Raw genomic sequence first — 19998 nt, 5'->3', positions numbered from 1 at the left:
TTGAAAGGAAGGACCCCAGAAATAAGCTCTTTGATAGGACTAAATAAATAATATTGGACAAAATAACAGCTATGGGAAAGGCCATGAGAGGAATATTGATAGGTTAAGCTAAGGAATGAAATACAGAAGGGAATTTAGATGAAGAAATAGCTATGATAGTATAGGGTAACTAAAGCATTCACATTTTGAACAGCTGATAGTCGTTTATTGTATTATTTTATTTTGTGCATTCTGGAAAAACTGAGGGTCACCGTCAATCTTCCACTTGAGGGAATAGAAAGCACTTTTGTTCTACATCTGTCATGAAGCCCTTACTATGAGTTGATACCAACTGTAGTATAGAGCCTGCTAAACTGTGAACTTTGTCTGGAGAATATAATGTCCCACAGGAATAAGTTGTTCATTCCTACAATACTTGCTAGACATTATACTATCTTTTGGAAGTGAAAGTAGGATGGGGGGTGGGAGTGTGTGGTTGAGAGGGGGGTTAACTATGGTTTTAATTCTATTGCACTCCATTGTATTTCATTAAGCAATTATTTTATTGCTAGTTCAAGATGTATTGCAATTTACACTAAGCTTTCCAAGTAAAAAAAAAAAGAGCACAATGTTCATTAGTTTAAATATCTGGCCTGTATTTACTAGCATGGATGGAGGGAAATGATTCAGTATAATATGGATAAAACTCGACTCAAAGAATACTTTAAAATCTCAGTACCTTCTTATGTCTGATTTATTAGGGCATTTCTCCAGTCATGCCCTTGTAAAGTTCAGACAAGAAAACTTTCCCTGCCCTCCCAGGAGGCTGGTTTTATTTATCAGACATTTCCCTACTCTGGAAAGGAGCGTTTGGCACAGGCGCTTCAACAAATCAAGGATGTTAAGGTCAAGCCTAGCCCCTGACACATTTCCTTTCAGCAACTCGAAGGGAAGGCTGCGAGAGCAAAGATACTGTCGGGATGTGAGTTGTGAAGAAAAGGAATTGCCTGGACGCCACATTCCCTCAACCCAGGCTTGGCCTGTGGGGATGCCTGTATCCGCCTCCACCGTGGAGCCGCGAGGCAAGATGTGGGGACTGATGCTCTCCTCTCTCGTCCTACTACAGGCCTTCTCCGTGCCCGGAGGGACTGCTGAGAGTCCCCAGAGCGACCGCACCTGGTGTCACGGTTCTGGGGCCTGTTACAGCGTCCACCTGGGCAGCCTGAACTTCCACCGGGCCCAGAACGCCTGCGCCGCGTACGGCGGAGGCCTGAGCACGGCGAGCGACAAGGCCGAAGTCCAGGCCATCCTGACTCTACTGAGAGGTGTAGCCAACGGGCCAGGCGTCTCCATGTTTTGGCTGGGTCTGGTTCGGAAAGCTCAGCAGTGTACCATCGAAGAGCTGCCACTTCGGGGTTTCACCTGGGCCCCTGCCGGGCTTCTGGAGGCGAAAGCGGTGAACGAAACCGCGGAGCAGACCCTGTCCTGGGTGAGGGAGCCGAGCAAGTCGTGCACGAAGCCGAAGTGCGCCGGCCTGCAGGTGACTTTTGGAGCGCCCTTGTTGGAGTCTTGGGGCCTGATAGAGCTCGCCTGCACCAAGGCAAACTCCGGCTATATTTGCAAGTATAACTATGCGGGCGCATGCCCTGCGCTCCACCCGCCTGGCGCTCGTAGTCTGCAGTACACGCTCCCTTTCCGGGTCCAAAGCGCGGCCGTGGAGTTCAGCCCGCCCGGCACGGTGCTCACCCTTAGGTGCCCGGGGCGTGAGGCGCGCTTCACTTGCCGCCCGTCGCCCGACGGCTACCATTGGGAAGGCACAGAGCACGGGCTCTGCTCCTGCCCTAGCGGTTACTGGAACCCTAGCAAGGGAGCCTGCGTGGAGCCTGCAGACTGCCTCGGTGCCCACAGCACGTTCCTCTGCCTGTGCGCTTGGGGCTCCGGCTTGGCGGCGAGCGAAAAGTCCTGCCTGCCACCGGCCCAAACAGGAGCAGCCCTGACGACTGCTGCCCTGCCTACAACCCCGGCTTTCCTGTCAAGCAGCACTTCAGGCAGCCTGCCTGGTCAGAACAACTCCCTGCAGGAGGCTTTTCCTTCTGAGGTGGACAACAGCAGCTTCCCTGGAGCGGAGAAGCCCTTGATTTATGCCGACTCTTCCAACTATGTCTTCATCCTGATCACCGTGGCTGTGGTGATGCTGGTGATCCTAGTCATGGTCGCGCTGCAGGCCTTCCAAGTCTGCTCTAAGTGCTTCAAGGGATGTCAGTCCAACAAGGACGGAGCTCCGGCTGCAGCGCTAGAAGGCGATCCGGAGGCCTCCGCCACCTGCACCAATTCTGAACATTCCCTGGGACCAAGCAAGGCAGAGTCTGCAGAGGCTTCTCGGGATGATCCCAAGCCACTGGACAGTTGGAACTAGAACAACCATAAGGGGACTGGGACTATGTTTGCAAGAGATAATGGACTAGCATTCAGAGAAGGTGGCTTTCATAGGACAGGGATGTGGAATCTGTGGCCCTTTAGTTATTATTGAACGACAGCTGGCGAAACTAGGGCTGATGGAAATTTGAGGCCAGCAACAACTGGAGCCCCTGATCAAGGGACTTTGTGTGTGTGTATTTAAATTGAGGTTTGTGGGTTATAGATGCAGAACTAGAAGATTCAATTTTATGTGAAAGGAGATATCTTGCTGCCTGAGGAAACAGGCTGGTTCCTTGTTTAGTGGGGCCCTGGTCAACATGCCTTTGGTGAGATTCCCAACCTTCTCTTTCCATAGTGGGCCCAATCCCATCTGCTAAACTGAGCGAGAGAGAGAGAGAGAGAGAGCAGGTGAACAAGTGAGCAAGCAAAGGTAGCAGGTATGTCTTGCAGGGTTGGTGATGCTCATTCACCCAAGCTGGGGAGGCAGGAGCAAAGAGCAGTCTCTGTGTCCATTCACTTGCCTGCACTGCCCTCTCTCTGGATGGCATTGCAGCTGAGGCTGCACTCTTCGGGCAGTGCTGTGAGCAAAGGCAGCTCAGACAGCCACATCAAGCTCCACTTGCTTGCTCACCTGCACTGTCTTGATGTTGCAGCAGTTCGGACTGGACTCGGCATTGCCCACAGAGAGAAGGCAGGCAAGTGGGTGAGCCAGTGGAGGGAGGTGGTGACTGTAAGGAGTTGCTGCCTTAGCTTACTCATCTGGCTGTACTCCCTTTCTCTCTGTTTGGACAGTGCAGTAATTAGATGGTCATGGTCTCAGGGTGCCCAATCCTCTGTGATGCCTAGTGGAAGAGGGTACGCAATTGCTGTTCCTCACCATCATACACCAGCTGTCATGTCAAGCACTTAGCTTTCCTTCCTTTTAACCTCAAAATGCTAATATTATTGTTGTCATTTCTCAGTTAACATGTTAATGCTAAGGGCTGATCAGAACTCCACAGTGTGCTGGAAGATACAGATGCATTGGCTCTCATATGTGTTAAGCTGCTTGTCTAACAGTGCAATCCTATACATATCTACTTGGAAGTAAGTGCCACTGAGTTCAACAGAAATTACTTCCAGGTAAATGTGCAAGATGGCAGCTTAAGATATCTAACAGCAGGGATGAGGAACCTGAGGGGTTCCAGGTGTTGTTGGACCCCAACTTTCATCAGCCTCAGCCAGCTTGGACAATGGTCAAGGAAGATGGGAGTTATAGTCCAGCAACATCTAGATAGCCATAGGTTACCCATCCCTGTCTTAGGCAGAATAACATTTTATGACTAAAATTGCTTGCCAACATTTATTTTGAATCGGATGTTTCCCTTAGTTCCTGCTAGTCTCTTTTGGCACCAGTGCTATTCTGTACACTTGTGCATGTGGAGATCAATTTGTCAGACTTAAACAAATATCCTGAAATCTAAGTATTGTGTTTTGATTGACTCATGGATTGGATGCATGAGAAGTGTGGACCAGCACATACTCAATTTTTCCATGCAAAAGCTGTATCTGTTCCAATTTCCTTAAGTGGGAATTCCAAAAACCTACAAAGGTATACTACTCAAATGGCTCTCGTGGCTAGCTTATACTCATTCATAGCTCTAAAGCAGGGATTCCCAAACTGTGGTCCATGAGCTTCGTTCAAGTAGTCCAGGGCATGCCTGCATTAAATATTCATACTGATTTTTCATTGCATCTTATTGCTTCTTTTCTTTCTTATATCGTATTACAATATTAATTCTATGGAATGCAAATTGTACAATAAAATACAATAGAAGAAATAATAGAAGCAAAAAAATACAATTAAATATCATACAGCATCTAGGGGAGCACATTACAGTGGCTGCAACAGGCAGAAAAATCATTAAGTGGTCTGCCAAGGCCATTAGTAATTGTCAGGTGGTCCATGTGAAAACAAGTTTTGGAACAACTTCTCCAAAGAGCTTTGTTCTTTACAGGGTGCATATCTGTCAAGATTTAACTGAGGGTCTAACTTACTTGACAACCTTCTTCCATATCAGTCTTCCAATTAATTGATGTCATCTGGAGGCTTTTTGGGAACCTTTGACAACTGAGGTGTGATGGTGGTGACTGGGAGGAGTGCCTTCTTGGTGGTGGCAGTGGCACCCAGGTTATAGAATGCTTTTCCCAGGGCGGCTCCCCTGGCACTCATGCTGTTTGTCTTTTCATAACCAGGCAAATACCTTTATATTTTCCTAAACATTTTATCCCTAAATTGATTTATCTAATGCTGCGTTGTAGCTTTTAATTTTGTTATATTATGTATTTCTGTTTTTATATGGCTAATAGTTTTATTGACAGTTTTGGTGTAGCTACCTTGGAATATTCTATTTGAAAGGGAGGGTACAAAATTTATTAATAAATAAAATAAAATAAATAAAAATGTTTGATACACATAAATGTGTGTAATGAGATCAAAATGGTGTCATCCAACCCTCCAATCTGCCCTGAGGCAGAGGTCTCTCTCTCCACCAAGTTTCCTGTTCTGCTGTAGGCTCCCTTGTGCCAGCAGCATGTGAAAACAGGAATTCCAGGGAGGGGCTAAGCTGGCCCAAGATCCACTAGATCCCTAATTGGCCCCACTGCCATCATTTGATGTCATCAGGCCCAGCCCAGGCCCAATGACTATAAAGCCTGGACCAAACTTTTGCCTATTCCCCCAACTTCCACCCTGACTGGCATGAGCAATGGGGGTTACAGGTGTGGCAGTAGTTCTACTGCTCTTGCCGTGCCTCACTGATGCCCAGCCAAGGTTTGATTTGCTCTGCCACTTCTTCACCACACCAGCACTATGGGAGGGGGCAATTCAGAAAGAAAAGAAGACAAGGAAAGAATAGATTTTAAAACAAATTGATTACCCAATGGAAAAACTAGTGTTACCAAATGATACTTGGTCTTTCCAAGGGGGTGGGGAGAATTAAATTCATTTAATGTTCTAACAGCCCGATCCAATGAGTTTAGCACACCTAACTTTGCATATGATTGTGCTGTACTACAAAAATTGTGATCCAGTAGCAACGGTGCAATATCCCACACCAATATACTGGTCCTGATCCAGGTCAGTGTATTTGTTGCACACACAACCCTCTCTGATCCAGATCATTCAGAAAAGCCCTTAATTTCCACACAAGCCACATTTTGCAACAAATGTGTATAATAATAATATATTTTATAGCATTGATACTCCTAATATTCAGCTATTTAAAGCACAGAGAACCCATTAATATGGAAAAGGCTGGGATCACACATTCTATCTAGTACAGTAGGACACTATATCCTCTTGTCACTCTTTAAATCTTATTTCTAGACCATTAATTATTTCTAAGACACTTGAAAATCATATACATCTTGAAGCAGTGGGGGAATGTAAGGTATGATTATGAATTTGTTGTTATGTGCCTTCAAATCAATTACGACTTATGGTTACCCTATGAATCAGTGACCTCCAAAAGCATCTGTCATGGACCACCCTGTTCAGATCTTGTAAGTTCAGGTCCGTGGCTTCCTTTATGGAATCAAACCATCTCTTGTTTGGTCTTCCTCTTTTTCTACTTCCTTCTGTTTTCCCTAGCATTATTGCCTTTTCTAGGGAATTATGTCATCTCATCATGTGTCCAAAGTATGATAACCTCAGTTTCATCATTTTAGCTTCTAGTGATAGTTCTGGTTTAATTTGTTCTAATACCCAATTATTTGTATTTTTTGCAGTCCATGGTGTGTGCAAGGCTCTCCTCCAACACCACATTTCAAACGAGTTGATTTTTATCTTATCCACTTTTTTCACTGTCCAACTTTCACATACATACATAGAGATTGGGAATACTATGGTCTGAATGTTGCTGACTTTAGTCTTCAGTGATACATCTTTGCATTTGAGAACCTTTTCTAGTTCTCTCATAGCTGCTCTCCCCAGTCCTGGCCTTCTTCTAATTTCTTGACTATGGTCTCCATTTTGGTTAATGACTGTGCTGAGGTATTGATAATCCTTGACAAGTTCAATGTCCTCACTGTCAACTTTAAAGTTACATAAATTTTCTGTTGTCATTACTTTAGTCTTCTTAACATTCAGCTCTAGTCTGGCTTTTGTGCTTTTCTCTTTAACTTTCATCAGCATTTGTTTCAAATCGTTACAAGTTTCTGCTAGTAGTATGGTATCATCTGCATATCTTAAATTATTGAAGTTTTCCCCTCCAATTTTCTCACCGCCATCTTTGCCCAATCCTGCTTTCCATATTATATGTTCTTCATATAAATTAAAAAATAGGGTGATGAAATAAACCCGTTTCACACCCTTTCCAATAGGGAACTGATTGGTTGCCCCATATTCTGTCCTTACAGTAGCCTCTTATCCAGAGTATAGGTTGCACATCTGGACAATCAGATGCTGTGGCACCCCCATTTCTAAGTCATTCCTTAGGGTGATTTTCCTCTGAAATTCCTTGGTCCATTCCATTATCCAATGTATGTTTGCGATATGATCTCTGGTGCCTCTTCCCTTTCTATATCCAGCTTGGACGTCTGGCATTTCTTGCTCCATATATGGTATGAGCCTTTGTTGTAGAATCTTGAGTATTACTCTACTTGCATGGGATATTAAGGCAATAGTTTGATAATTACTGCATTCTCTGGGATCCTCTTTCTTTGGAATTGCGATGTATATTGAACACTTTCAGTCTATGGGCTATTGTTTTCTTTTCCATATTTGTTGACAAATTTTTGTCAAATATTGGACAGATTCAGTCTCAGTAGCTTGTAACAACTCTATTGGTATGCCATCTGTTCCTGGTGATTTGTTTCTTCCAAGTATTTTAAGAGTAGCTTCTACCTCACATTCTAAAATTTCTGGTTCTTCATCATATGGTTCCTCCATGAATGAATCTGTCATCCTTGCATCTCTTTTATAGAGTTCTTCAGTATATTGCTTCCATCTTTTTATTTTATCTTGGTTAGTCAGTGTGTTCCCCTGTTGATTATTCAACATCCCTGCTCTTGGTTTAAATTTCCCTTTCATTTCTCTAATCTTTTGGAATAGGGCCCTTGTTCTTCCCTTTTTGTTGTCCTCTTCTATTTCTATACAATAACTATTGTAATAGTTCTCTTTGTCCCAACGTACTAGTCGCTGTATTGTTGCATATAGGGTTCTAACCATGTTTCTATTTCATTTTGCTGTTGCTTTCCTTCTCTCTTTAACCATTTTAAGAGTTTCTTCAGTCATCCATTGAGGTCTTTCTCTCTTTTTAACTAGAGGTATAGTCTGATAATGTCTCTGACTTCAATCCATAGTTCTTCTCTGTCCACTAAGTTTAAAGCCTCAAATCTGTTCCTTATTTGATCTTTATATTCTTCTGGGATGTGATTTAAATTGTATCTTGGCATTATGATTACTTTTGTTCTTTAGCTTTACTCTAATTTTTTACACGACCAGTTCATGATCTGTACCACAGTCTGCTCCTGGTCTTGTTTTTGCAGAAGTATGGAGCTTCTCCATCTTCTGAGACCAATTATATAATCAATTTCATTCCTATATTGATTATTTGGTGATGTCCACATGTACAGTTGTCTTTTCGGTTGCTCAAAAAATGTTTGCAAGAAACAAATTATTGGCTTCACAATCAGTAAGGCTCTCTCCTTCATTTCTGTCTCCTAAGCCCCATTTCCCCACAATCCCTAGTTCTTCTCTATTCCCTACTTTTGCATTCCAGTCCCCCATGATTATCAGCACATCTTGTTTTGGTGTGCGATTAATTTCTTCCTGTACTTCTGTGTAAAATCTTTCCAATTCCTCTTCTGCTCTTGCTGTTGGAGCATAGACTTGGATGATGGTTATGTTAATAAGTTTCCCATTTAATCTCATTGATATCACTCACTCAGACCTTGTGTTATAGCTCCTAATTGCTTTTGCGGCATCACTTCCCACTATTAAAGCAACCCCGTTTCTTCTTAATTTCTCGTTTCCTGCATAAAATATTTTGTAGTTGCCTGATTGAAAATGTCCCATTCCCGTCCATTTTAATTCACTCATGTCAAGTATTGTAATGTTGATACGTTCCATTTCTTGCTTGACTATTTCTAACTTTCCCTGGTTCATGCTTCTCACATTCCATATTCCTATTGTGTACATCATATAACTCTGGACTCTCCTTTTGCATTTGTGTGCATCAGCCTCTGGGTTTCCTTTTGGCTTTGATCCAGCTGCATCATTAGCCACAGCACTACTTGTACTTGTCCATTGTTCTTCCCCAGTAGCTTGGTGAGTGCCACCTGACCTGGGGGTCTCATCTTTCAGCACTATCTGGTGTTGCATTTGGATAGTCTATTCATAGGGTGATTACCTTCATCACATAATCAGGAATAAAATTCACTCCTCAAGAACATGTTTAATAATATTTTAAACTACAGAGGAGTTGATTAAATGTGCTGTAGGATTGAAATGAAATCAAATGTGGACAGGACAAAATTAAAATAGTTCAAAGAACATTTTAGAAACATGCACCAAAGTACTACACTTTAATAAAGTGATAGGTAGGGCATTTCCCTATCATGTGGTGAAGTTTCTTTTAATATAGAAACAGCTTCATTTCCTAAAACCACAATACTGAACTCATTTGCATCCACCCAGCAAGGGAGAGCTACATGTGCTGCTGCTGCTGTCGATGCACATAGCAATTCTCATTCAGTTTCAGCTGAACTGGATGGATGCATCAAGTGTAGATGGGCATGGACATGCTGATCTGGGACCACTAAACACATGCAGTAATATGCTACTAGCACTACATTGAATCTATTGGCTCTGCTTCTTGATATGTATAGCTCTGCGTATGCAATGGGGTACAAAGCTCTATGTGATCATGTCTCAGAACTTTCAAAACTGAATGAATCCATTGCATTAGGGTTTTAAGATGCATTACAATGTTCTACCTGTGTTTCACTGAGACATGATATAGCTTTATGCTGTGTTGTGTCAAGTATGTGAACAGTGAATCAATGCAGTCCATGCTACAGAAACACAGACACTGTGGTTTCCTGGATCATGCCTTTATGTGGAAGTTTTTGTTAGTATGGAACTCTTTTCTCATGAATGTAGCTATGATATAGAATGGAAATAAGTTAATAGGTTTATGTTGAGAGTTTCAGGCTAAAATCCTAAGCACGCTTGCATAAAATTATGGGCAAATATGGTAGCTCCATGTCAAGTTCTTTCGTCCACATCCATGATATCTAGTATAACACATCCAGGTGTCTTGACAGTGTTACAGAGTGTGTACCCCTGTTTCTGCCAGTGGCAGACAATCCTGTTGAATAGGGACAGGGAAATGCAGTGTACTGGGGTTAGGACATCAGAAAAGTTGCACTACACATTAGAAATGACATAGGACTGCTGGTTTCAGTAGCAGCCCAAGATTTCTTGTAATGTTTAGTTCCACCCAGCAGCGGAAGGTGAGGTGAGGTGGAGACACTGTTACGAGGCAGGGCCATGGAGCCTGCTAAACTACAATTCCCACCCCACACCCCCACCTAATGGTATGGCTGGTTATGCTTTCCCACGAGGTTTTGTGCGAAGAGTAACAAGGGCAGAAATTAAGATACAAAACTAAAGCTACAGCATAAATGTTCTGCATAATTGTTATCTTGTCCTTTGGCAAATTTCCCTCACCCACAGTGAATCCCATTGTTTGTTAGGAGCCTTAGTTTTCAGGGTCAGTTAGAGATACACACACACATAAACAACATCACCAGACTTTCATACCCTCCTTGGCAGGAGGGGTAGAGAGGAAAAAAGTATTTTAAAACTGAGGCTTGAAGGTAAAAAAAAAAAAGAGAGGAAGAAAGAGGAAGGGGGGCTGAGGAACATCAGAGCTCTGATACACATGTACTACGCTCTCAAGGAACGCATCAAGGACTGCAGGGACAGAACCGGGGAGACTCTGGGTCTCGGTGCAAAACCTTGAGACCAAGAGATTCCTTCCTGGTTTTGGATCAGAGCTCTTCCACATAGCTTCAGCTGTATTCAACCGCCCACTCCTGGCATAGGATAGGTAATCTCTCTCTTACCTTTCACCTCTTATAGTAATAGGGTCCTTTGTTTTCTTTAGTTTAAAGTTATGAATGGGTTAGGATATTAATGATTAATGCTGCCATGCACCCAAGTAATTCTGTAATGCTTTCCTACTCTTTCTCTCAATAAAATCAAGCTTTGCTTTATTTTGGTTTGGACCTGCATTTCTTGGGTTAAATATATACACCATTTAAGCACATTTCAGGGCAAAGCGCTTGTTTTATCCCTAGCAAAAGATCCCCTCCTCTCAAGGAGGTGTGTTTCATGGGACATGAGGGTGGCAAAATCACACACTCAGGTTCCCAGGAGCACTTGTCGTAACAACACTTGCCTCACCTCCTGGCAGGTGAGTCGCTGCTGCTTACCAGGAGAATAAGGGGTGAGGGTGTAGTGGACAGGTGGATGATATCAGCAACAGCTGGCTGAGTACCTGGGGGCCTGGTCCTGCAAGGCATGACACCTGCAGAGCAGAAGTCCAACAGGGAGAGGGTGGTGGTGGTAGCCTAGCAGCAGCAGCAAGCAAACAGGCAGGCAGGCAGCAGCAGCAGCAAATGGCTCTCCGTCTTCCCTGGGTGGTGGTGGTCTTCCTCCTGCAGGCACTGGGTCTCCTCAGAAGAAGAGTGGCAGGAGTGAAGTACATAAGCCAGGGATGAAGAACCTCAGACCCAGGGCTCAAATGTGACCATTGAAGCCTCTCTGTCTGGCCCTTGGGACTCTGCCCAGGCCACACACCCTCCCGAGCCACATCCCTAACCAGGTCTGCTTTGCACCCTGCTTGAGTGTTTTTGCCTGGCTGGATGTGTCCCTGAACTCGGATAATGCTTCTTGCTTGCCTGGAGATTAGAAAGGGGTTTCGAGTGTAAAGAAAGCAACTTATTCTACATATGTAAAATTTGCATGGATTGCTCTGCCCGCTCTTGCCTCTAGCCCTACCCACCAATGGCATGTAACCCCTGGAAAGTTGCTCAATCAAAAGGGAATGCGTCCTTCAGGCTGAAAAAGGTGTCCCAGCCTGACATAAACCATGAAAACATGAGTCAGGGGATACAGCACATGCTTTCCATATAGATTTAAATCACACACACACCTGCAAACTATTTACTCTATAGGGACAACAACAGAATTAAAATTAAAGTACATTAAAGTACATTTAAACAACCCCTAGATGGGGTTGCACTCCCCCTGAAGTTGTCCATGCTCTGATAACCTCCAAGTTAGATTACTGCAATGAAGCTGGGAGGCTGGCAACAAGGGAGAGGGACTTCTCAGTGGTGGCCCCCAAATTATGGAATGATGTTTTTGATGAGGTGTGCTGGCGCCAACCCTGATATCTTTTCGGTGCCAGGTCAAGACTTTCCTCTTCTCCCAGGCATTTTAGCATGTGTTTTTAAATTGCTTTTTTAAAATGTGTTTTTAAATTTGTATATTTGTTTTTAATGTTTTTAATTGTTGTAAACCTCCCAGAGAGCTTCGGCTATGGGGTGGTATAAAAATGCAATAAATAAACAAAATGTTTTTCCCACCTTCCTAGGAGCTTTACCTCTCTTTCTTATTCAACAATATTTAGAACTTGGTTCTAAATTGTGTTTTGGCTGTCCAGCAGTTTCTGTCAGATAACATGCAAAATAAACCTGTCAGGATGAATGGAAGAAGAAAAGTTTTAACCATACTACTGATTTTCTGTGCACCAGAGATCAATGTGTTCTGAATTTTCATCTTTGTTTGTGCATGCTGTTTTGTTACTTAACCTACTGGAACAACCCTCATAGGGTCTTTATACTGCCAACCTTAAGCTGTTAAACCTCCCATTGAGCTTTAATTGGCTTCCAAATTAAAATGATGCATTTTCCATTTCATTAAACATATTCCAACCTATGAATACATAACACAGTTTGTATCTTGGAAACAGTTAAACTAGATGGCATGAGAATCTACAAGTCACTTGCCTTGAATGGTATATTAGCTGTCACCATGTGGATGGGTGTACATAGAAAGTATTTTGTAGATGAAATAGATATGGTAAAATAATCTCAAAATGATTTGCCACATCAGAAAAGAATGCTAAAACTGGGCCATATTATTCTTTCGTGGAGGAAAATAATTTAAATTAATGCTTGGTAGTCCTTTTTTACTGATCAGGTGAATGTTAGATTGCCATCTAACAATGAGGAATTCAAAATATTTCTGCTGGTTCCTGTAATAATATATATATATAAGGAATTAGTGTTCTAGAAATTCCTGCAGAAAATGGATAATCTGGAACAGGTGAGAGGATCTGAGAGCTGTATGTGTTTACAGTATTCAGGAATTGTAATTATGGAACGCTAATTATAATTAATTCATTATCTCACATAGTTATTAGAAAGCGTTTTGAGGAATTAAAGGGCAGCTTTGAAGGCTTACCTTAAAAAGCGACACTCTAAGCAAAAACATTTTTTTGTATTCCCCCTCTCTTTTTTCCCCATTGGAAATGTTCTTAGTTACTGGGGAGACATACATAGACATCCCCCATTTTTCTGTCTCTCCCCAGACCTTCATAGCTTGAGCTATGCCTTCAGGGAAATGACTAGTAACGATTAGCCAATCCCTAGGCGTACAAAATTAATAAGTAAATTAAAAATAAATCACATAAGATCAGACTAATTACATGATCTGCATGTCACGGAAGAAGAGAAATGTAATTTTGAGTCAAATATATGCAGACTTCGTGTGCAACTCAAGTGACTGGACATGAGGTGTGAATACTCACCCATTTGAGGTGTTACAAATGGTGCCTATTCATTATGAATGCCATGTCAACTGAACATCAGCAGGAATTTTAATATTACCAGTAGATTTATTAGATGGAGTATTAGATTGGGGTGATTTTCATTGGGAATTGGCAAAAGGGGAAAAGGGTTAACCATTTTATGCCCTAATCCAAATCTCTTATCATCCATGGCAGCTGCTAGGTTTTTTGTTTTTTTGTTTACAGGAGAATTTCAAGTATGGAATTCAAAGACAGATTGAATATCACATTGAGTTTGACTCTCTTTCATATTTAAACTGGCTGTAAGCCCAGCAATCAGTCCCCATAACTTCAATAAACCTGTATCTTAATTCTACTTATTTGTTATATGCCAGTTGTTCCCAAACTGTTTTTCCCCCCATGGACCACTTGAAAAATTCTGATGGTCTTGATGGACCACTTGGTGATTTTTCTGCCTGTTGTAACAGTGTCTGGCACAGTGCATTACAATTGTGATTTTTATTGTATTTTTATTGCTTCTTTTCTTTCTTATATTGTATTATAGCAACAACAACAACAAAGCATAATTGCACAGGAGTAAATCCCATTGAACTCAGTAAGCATGCAAATGATCAGACCTGCCTTTCCCCTCCTTCCCCTCTCCTTTCCCTTCCTCCTCCCTTCTTCCCCTCCCCTCTTCCTTCTTCCTCTTCCCCTGCCCACTCCAGCCCTCCCTCCCTCTCCTCCTCCCCCCCCATGGTCAGTTTTACTTACCCTAAGCATGACTGCACAGGAGTAAATCCCACTGAACTCAATAAACATGCAAATGATCAAACCTGCCCTCCCTCTCCCCTCTGCCTGCTCCCATTCCCCTCCTCCCCTACCCCTGCCCTTCCTCTTCCTCCTCCTCCCCTCATCCCCTTGTGTCAGTTGCACCTATCCTAAGCATGATTGCAGGGGAGTAAATTCCACTGAACTCAATAAGCATGCAAATGATCAATCCATTCTCAGCAAACTTACACAGGATCCCATTTCTTATCTCCCGGATTAAAAAGCAGAGAAATTGACTAATAGGGAAAAAACCCTTGCGGTTTAAGAACATACCTATAGCCCACAGATATTTCTATCAAACTTTAAAAAACAGGGAAATTGGGCAGCTATAGTGAATGCACCAGGGCACCAGGAGACCTGACCTCCTCTCTGAAATATTGTACTGCCCTACAAATTTTCTGTCACCTTGGCAGGCGATCCTGTTGAAACCCTGGTTGACCTCTGGAATAGAGAAATGGCCAGGGCGGTGGACACGATCGCTCCCGAGCATCCCCTCTTTCGGAGTGGAGCCAAACCGGCCCCATGGTTTTCCAAGGGGCTGGTGGTGATGAAACGTGTCAGACGGGGACTACAGCGACGTTGGTGGAAGACTTGGAGCGAAGCTGATCAATCTCAGGCTAGAGCCAATTTGAAGGCCTACTCCGAGGCAATCTTTCTTCTCGGCCTCCATTGCGTCTGCTGGGAGCCGTCCAGTGGAACTGTTTCGAGTGGTTAGGGGGCTTTTAAGTTCCAGCCCCCGTGAGGGTAATTCTGACCACTCAGCAGACCGCTGTCAAGAATTTGCACGGCACTTTGCAGACAAAGTCGCTCAGATTCGCTCTGACTTGGATGCTAAAATTGATACAGTCTCTGAGGATGTAACTTTGGTGCCTGTTTGTCCAATTAAAATGGATTCTTTTCAACTTGTTCTGCCCAAGGATGTGGACAAGATCCTTGGAGCGGCGTGCGCCACCACTTGTGTACTGGACCCTTGCTCTTCCTGGCTCATTAGAAGTACCAGAGGGGGACTGGTCGATTGGGTCAGGGGAATAGTTAATGCCTCTCTACAACAAGGCAGAATTCCATCATGCTTAAAGGAGGCAGTTATAAGACCACTGCTGAAAAAGCCCTCCCTGGATCCCTCTTTACTAGGCAACTACCGGACAGTCTTCAATATTCCATTTTTAAGCAAAATAATAGAGCGTGTGGTGGTCGCCCAACTCCAGAGATTCCTGGATGATACGGATTATCTGGATCCATTTCAATCTGGTTTCAGGCCTGGCTATGGGACAGAGACGGCTTTGGTCGCCTTGGTGGTTGACCTATGCAGAGAACTGGACAGGGGGAGTGTGTCTCTATTGGTTCTACTGGACCTCTCAGCAGCTTTCGATACCATCAATCATGGTATCCTTCTGGGCCGCCTTGCTGAGATGGGACTTGGGGGCACTGTGTTACAGTGGCTCCAGTCCTTCCTGGAGGACCGAACCCAGAAGGTGGTACTGGAGGACTCCTGCTTGACCCCCTGGCCATTGACCTATGGGATCCCTCAGGGTTCAGTTTTGTCCCCCATGTTATTTAACATCTACATGAAACCACTGGGAGAGGTTGTCTGGGGTTTTGGGGTTCGGTGCCATCAGTATGCCGATGACACTCAACTCTATTTCTCTTTTCCACCTGAAGCCAAGGAAGCTGTACAGGTCCTAAATCATTGTCTGGCATCAGTGATGGACTGGATGAGGGCAAACAAGTTGAGATTAAATCCTGATAAAACAGAGGTACTCCTGGTCAGTCGGAGGGCAGATCAGGGAATAGGGATTCAACCGGTGCTGGATGGGGTTGCACTCCCCCTGAAGTCTCAGGTTCGCAGTTTGGGTGTACTCTTGGACTCAGCTTTGAATCTGGAGGTCCAGATTACTGCTGCATCCAGGAGCGCCTTTGCCCAATTAAAACTGGTGCGCCAGCTGCGCCTGTTCCTGGAGCTGCCTGATCTGACTAGGGTGATGCATGCCTTAGTTACATCCCGCTTAGACTACTGTAACGCGCTCTACGTGGGGCTGCCTTTGAAGACTGTTCGGAAACTTAAATTGGTACAAAGAGCTGCAGCCAGAGTGTTAACCGGGGCTGGTTACAGGGATCATACAACTCCCCTGTTACAACAGCTCCACTGGCTGCCAATTTGTTTCCGGTCACAATTCAAAGTGCTGGTTTTGACCTACAAAGCCCTATACGGCGCAGGTCCAGGCTATTTGACAGATCGTATCTCCCTACATGAACCTGCCCGGGATTTGAGATCTTCAGGTGAGGCCCTTCTTGTGCTCCCCACACCTTTGCAAGTACATATGATGTGGACACAAGATAGGGCCTTTTCGGTGGCCACCCCTAGGCTATGGAACTCCCTTCCAAGTGAGGTGCGATTAGCTCCCTCCTTGCCGTCTTTCCAGCGACAAGTAAAGACTGTTTTGTTTCAACGGGCATTTGGGATAGAGAACGACCAAGATTAAATGTCATAGGATTGGTGACTACAGTATATGATTTTATTATTTTAAATTGTCCGCTGTTTTTAACTATGTTTTATGGTTTTTAATTTTTCTCATAGTTTAATTCTATTTTAATTGTATATTTCTGTATGTTTTAATGGTGTTGATTTTAGTTGTAAGCCGCTCTGAGTCCTATTGGAAAAAGGGCGGGGTAGAAATAAAGTTTATTATTATTATTACAAATTTGTCAAAATGCAAACACAATTTGGGTTGGTCTTTCACAGTCCAATCCACTTCCTGTGTAGCTTGGAAGAATTTGGTAACATGTGCCTCTGAGCATATGGTGAGTGTTGACAACATCTGCCATCTCCAAAGATGGAGAATTACATTTTTGTATGTTTGTTGGTGTTCTCCTGTTCATAGATTTCCTGTTCAATAGATTCATTTATTCATTATTCCTAGCTATTGTCTGTGAGTCTTTTTGGTTCTGTTTAAATGATTCATGTTTCTTTATATATTACATTACATGTCAAGTTCTGTAAATTTAGTTCATGGTACTAAATATGTTAAATACTGAGAGAATGAAGCCCATGAAGGGGTGTTAGTATTGCATCAGCCCTGAACAACTCAACATTGCATCATCCTTATTCTGGATGCTGAGTCATTATGTAAAAGATATATTAACCAGCTTTTTTTTTGAGCATGGACTTAGGACAGGAAGCATGTGCATGCTTAAGAGTTATAAATTATTACAATTGGGTGAGTGTATTTTTCATGGATAATTGAGATAAATTCTGCTTTATATTCTTGCCTGAATTGGAATATAATCCTTAGTGGTTATGTTTACAGAGGTTTATATCATGCTGCTTTACAGAAGAATTGCAAAGTTATTTTCATAAATGATATCTGCAGCAGCAACATAGTTTATATGGTAAGCCTGATTTTTAATTTTTAGTATATTTTTTAGTATGAATTGGTACGTTATAGGTTAATAAAAAGCATTTTCATATATCTTTGTTTTATATATATTTTTAAGCATTATATAACCTGAATCCACACACAAAGAGAAGTTCTGTGAATAGATGCCACCGATGAAGACTTGAATCAAGTCGAAAAGCGTTTGGCATATTTTGGCATATTTGGCATAGTATTTGAGATTTGTTGTGCATTTAACTTTGCATTTTATATTTCTGTATTTGTACACCTCTGCATTTTATTGCCGTGTTGCCATTGGCAGTGTATGTATATTTTGTCTATAGAGCTAACAATTCATATCACACCCTGTGTTGTAAAGCGCATGTGCATTTGAAATTGGGCATTATTGTGTATTCTGTCGGCTACTAGGCAAGACTATTTTTTCCACTATTCATTTCTATTTATTTTTAGAATCATATCATGTCTGATTAGCCCTTGACTTTATTTGCTTTTCTTTATTTGATCTTAACTAATGTACCATGGGGTGTTTGGATGATAAAATTGACTTCTCTGAGCTCCTTGGTGGAAGACTTTCATGCACATGTGATGAATACATGTAATTATAATCTTGATGTCAACTACAAACTAATCCAAGTGTATTTCCTCCAAAGTAACCCACCTCCATACCTCTAACCTAGAGATGATATCTGCAGGTGGCCCTTCAGGTGTTCTGGGACTACAACTCCCTTTATTCCTGATCATTGGTCAGCTGGGGCTGATGGAGTTCAACAGCATCTGGAGGGCCACAGATCACCCACCCCTGCTTTAACCTTATGACGTAAATACCTTGTCTTGTTTTATACTCAGAGTAGACCCATTGAAATCAATGGACTTGTTAGCTATGCTGTAGCTTCATAATCTCTGCCTCTGTAATCTCTTATATTTCACAACTGGCCTATGCCAATCCAACTATAACATCCACATCAAAGCCCTAACCCAATTGACTTGATCACTTCCAAGCAGTGGAACTTCAATTTGTATAACAAGCCTTCACCTGCAAGAAGGTTAAGAGAGAGAGAGAGTTTGTATAGGTCTCAAGAAGCATGTTGGGTGATAAGAAGCATACTGGGTTTACTCCCTGTGTGTGTGTGTGTGTGGCAAAGAGTTTTTCAGAGCAAAACTTGAACTTTCAGTACTGCAGTCTAATCCAGGGGTAGCCAACATGGCATCCTCCACTACACTCTCATCATCCCATCATCTTTGACCATTGGCCACATGGGCTGAGGCTGCTGGGAGTTGTAGTCCAACAGCATTTGGATGGCACTGTGTTGGCCACTCCTGGTCTAGACCAATTTCAGTCTCTTATTTCTTGCACCTGAACTCTTGCTTACTGTCTCTGTGTGTCCTACAGTATTTCCTGAATGTGACTTTTTTTTTCTTTACAAGAAATTTAACTGTTGAACATGCATTTTTCTTCTTACAAATTTAGGTCTCCTGCTATTGGTCCAGTAGGACTCTGCACAAGAGAAATGTGCAGCGTTGAATGCATAATGGGAAGAAATATTTTATTTGCCTCCCAAGATTTGTGATTCATTTTCTTAGCTGCTAATCCCTGGAGACTGATAAAGTTCTAGGGCCTAGAAATTGCAGATGCTAAATATAAACCAATTCTTTCTCAAGAATGAAGTTTATTCTACATACTTATTATTTCTTTGTTTCTTGGATATGCTATTTTTCATTTGTGGGTATTATAAAAGAAATATTTATTTTGAACTCCACTATTTCAGCCAAATAAAATGAAATCATCAACTCTTGCTTGCATTTTTCAGTGTGCTCCTGTCTTCATGAGGACAAGGTTGTGAATCAAAACGTGCCGATTTGTGAGTACTTATTTCCACTGAGTATTAAAATTAAGGGCAGCTCATAATACATTTACATTAAACATTTTTGGTTAGATAGGGTTTTTAAAAATTATGCCATCCCGAGGTGTGATACTGAAAAATAACCATGTATGAAAAATGTCCTAAAGGCCTTGTCTTGGGTCATCAGTTTAAGATCTTTTTTGAATCCTAATATGTAAGAGTTCTCCCTCCTTGAAAATGAATCTCTAGAGTAGTCGTAACTAATTGTCTAGGATTTCTGTGAATTTGCGTCTGGAGATCCCTCTCATGCTCTGGATGTCACTCCTCCCCCAGTTAGGACTCTGCAGGTTTCATAATCGTGTACATGAAATGTGCATAGATGGGAGAGTTCATTGCACCTTCTCACAGTCAGTGGCCCCACCCCACATGAATTTAGCATAACTTCTTAAAGAGACTACATAACACATGTATCTGCTCTGTACATGCAGCTGGGGACCCTGCTCTTTGCTTCACACACATGGCTTGCCACATGAACCTTTTTCTGAAGTAATAACTGTACCAGCAACAGAACATATGAATTAGACTTTACTAATGCATGAATGCATTCCATCATATTTTGTTACAACTTACTGATCTTCAATAATATTATCCTATTGTAATTAAGGATACTTTGTTTCGAAAACAGGGTGAGCT

General features: G+C 42.5%; 1 protein-coding gene across 1 annotated transcript; it reads left to right on the top strand.

The window, feature by feature from the left end:
* The first annotated feature begins 862 nt into the window (after positions 1-862).
* Positions 863-6441, top strand: CLEC14A (C-type lectin domain containing 14A). The gene has a single exon (XM_061611680.1). It carries the CDS (start codon positions 878-880, stop codon positions 2393-2395), a length of 1518 nt encoding a protein of 505 aa, XP_061467664.1. The 5' UTR covers positions 863-877; the 3' UTR covers positions 2396-6441.
* Positions 6442-19998: the final 13557 nt, after the last annotated feature.

The sequence above is a fragment of the Rhineura floridana genome, chromosome 2 (assembly GCF_030035675.1).
Source record: "Rhineura floridana isolate rRhiFlo1 chromosome 2, rRhiFlo1.hap2, whole genome shotgun sequence".
In the NCBI taxonomy this organism is placed as follows: Eukaryota; Metazoa; Chordata; class Lepidosauria; order Squamata; family Rhineuridae; genus Rhineura; species Rhineura floridana.
The sequence above is the reverse complement of the archived record's forward strand: the minus strand, read 5'-3'. Positions and strand labels throughout refer to the sequence as shown.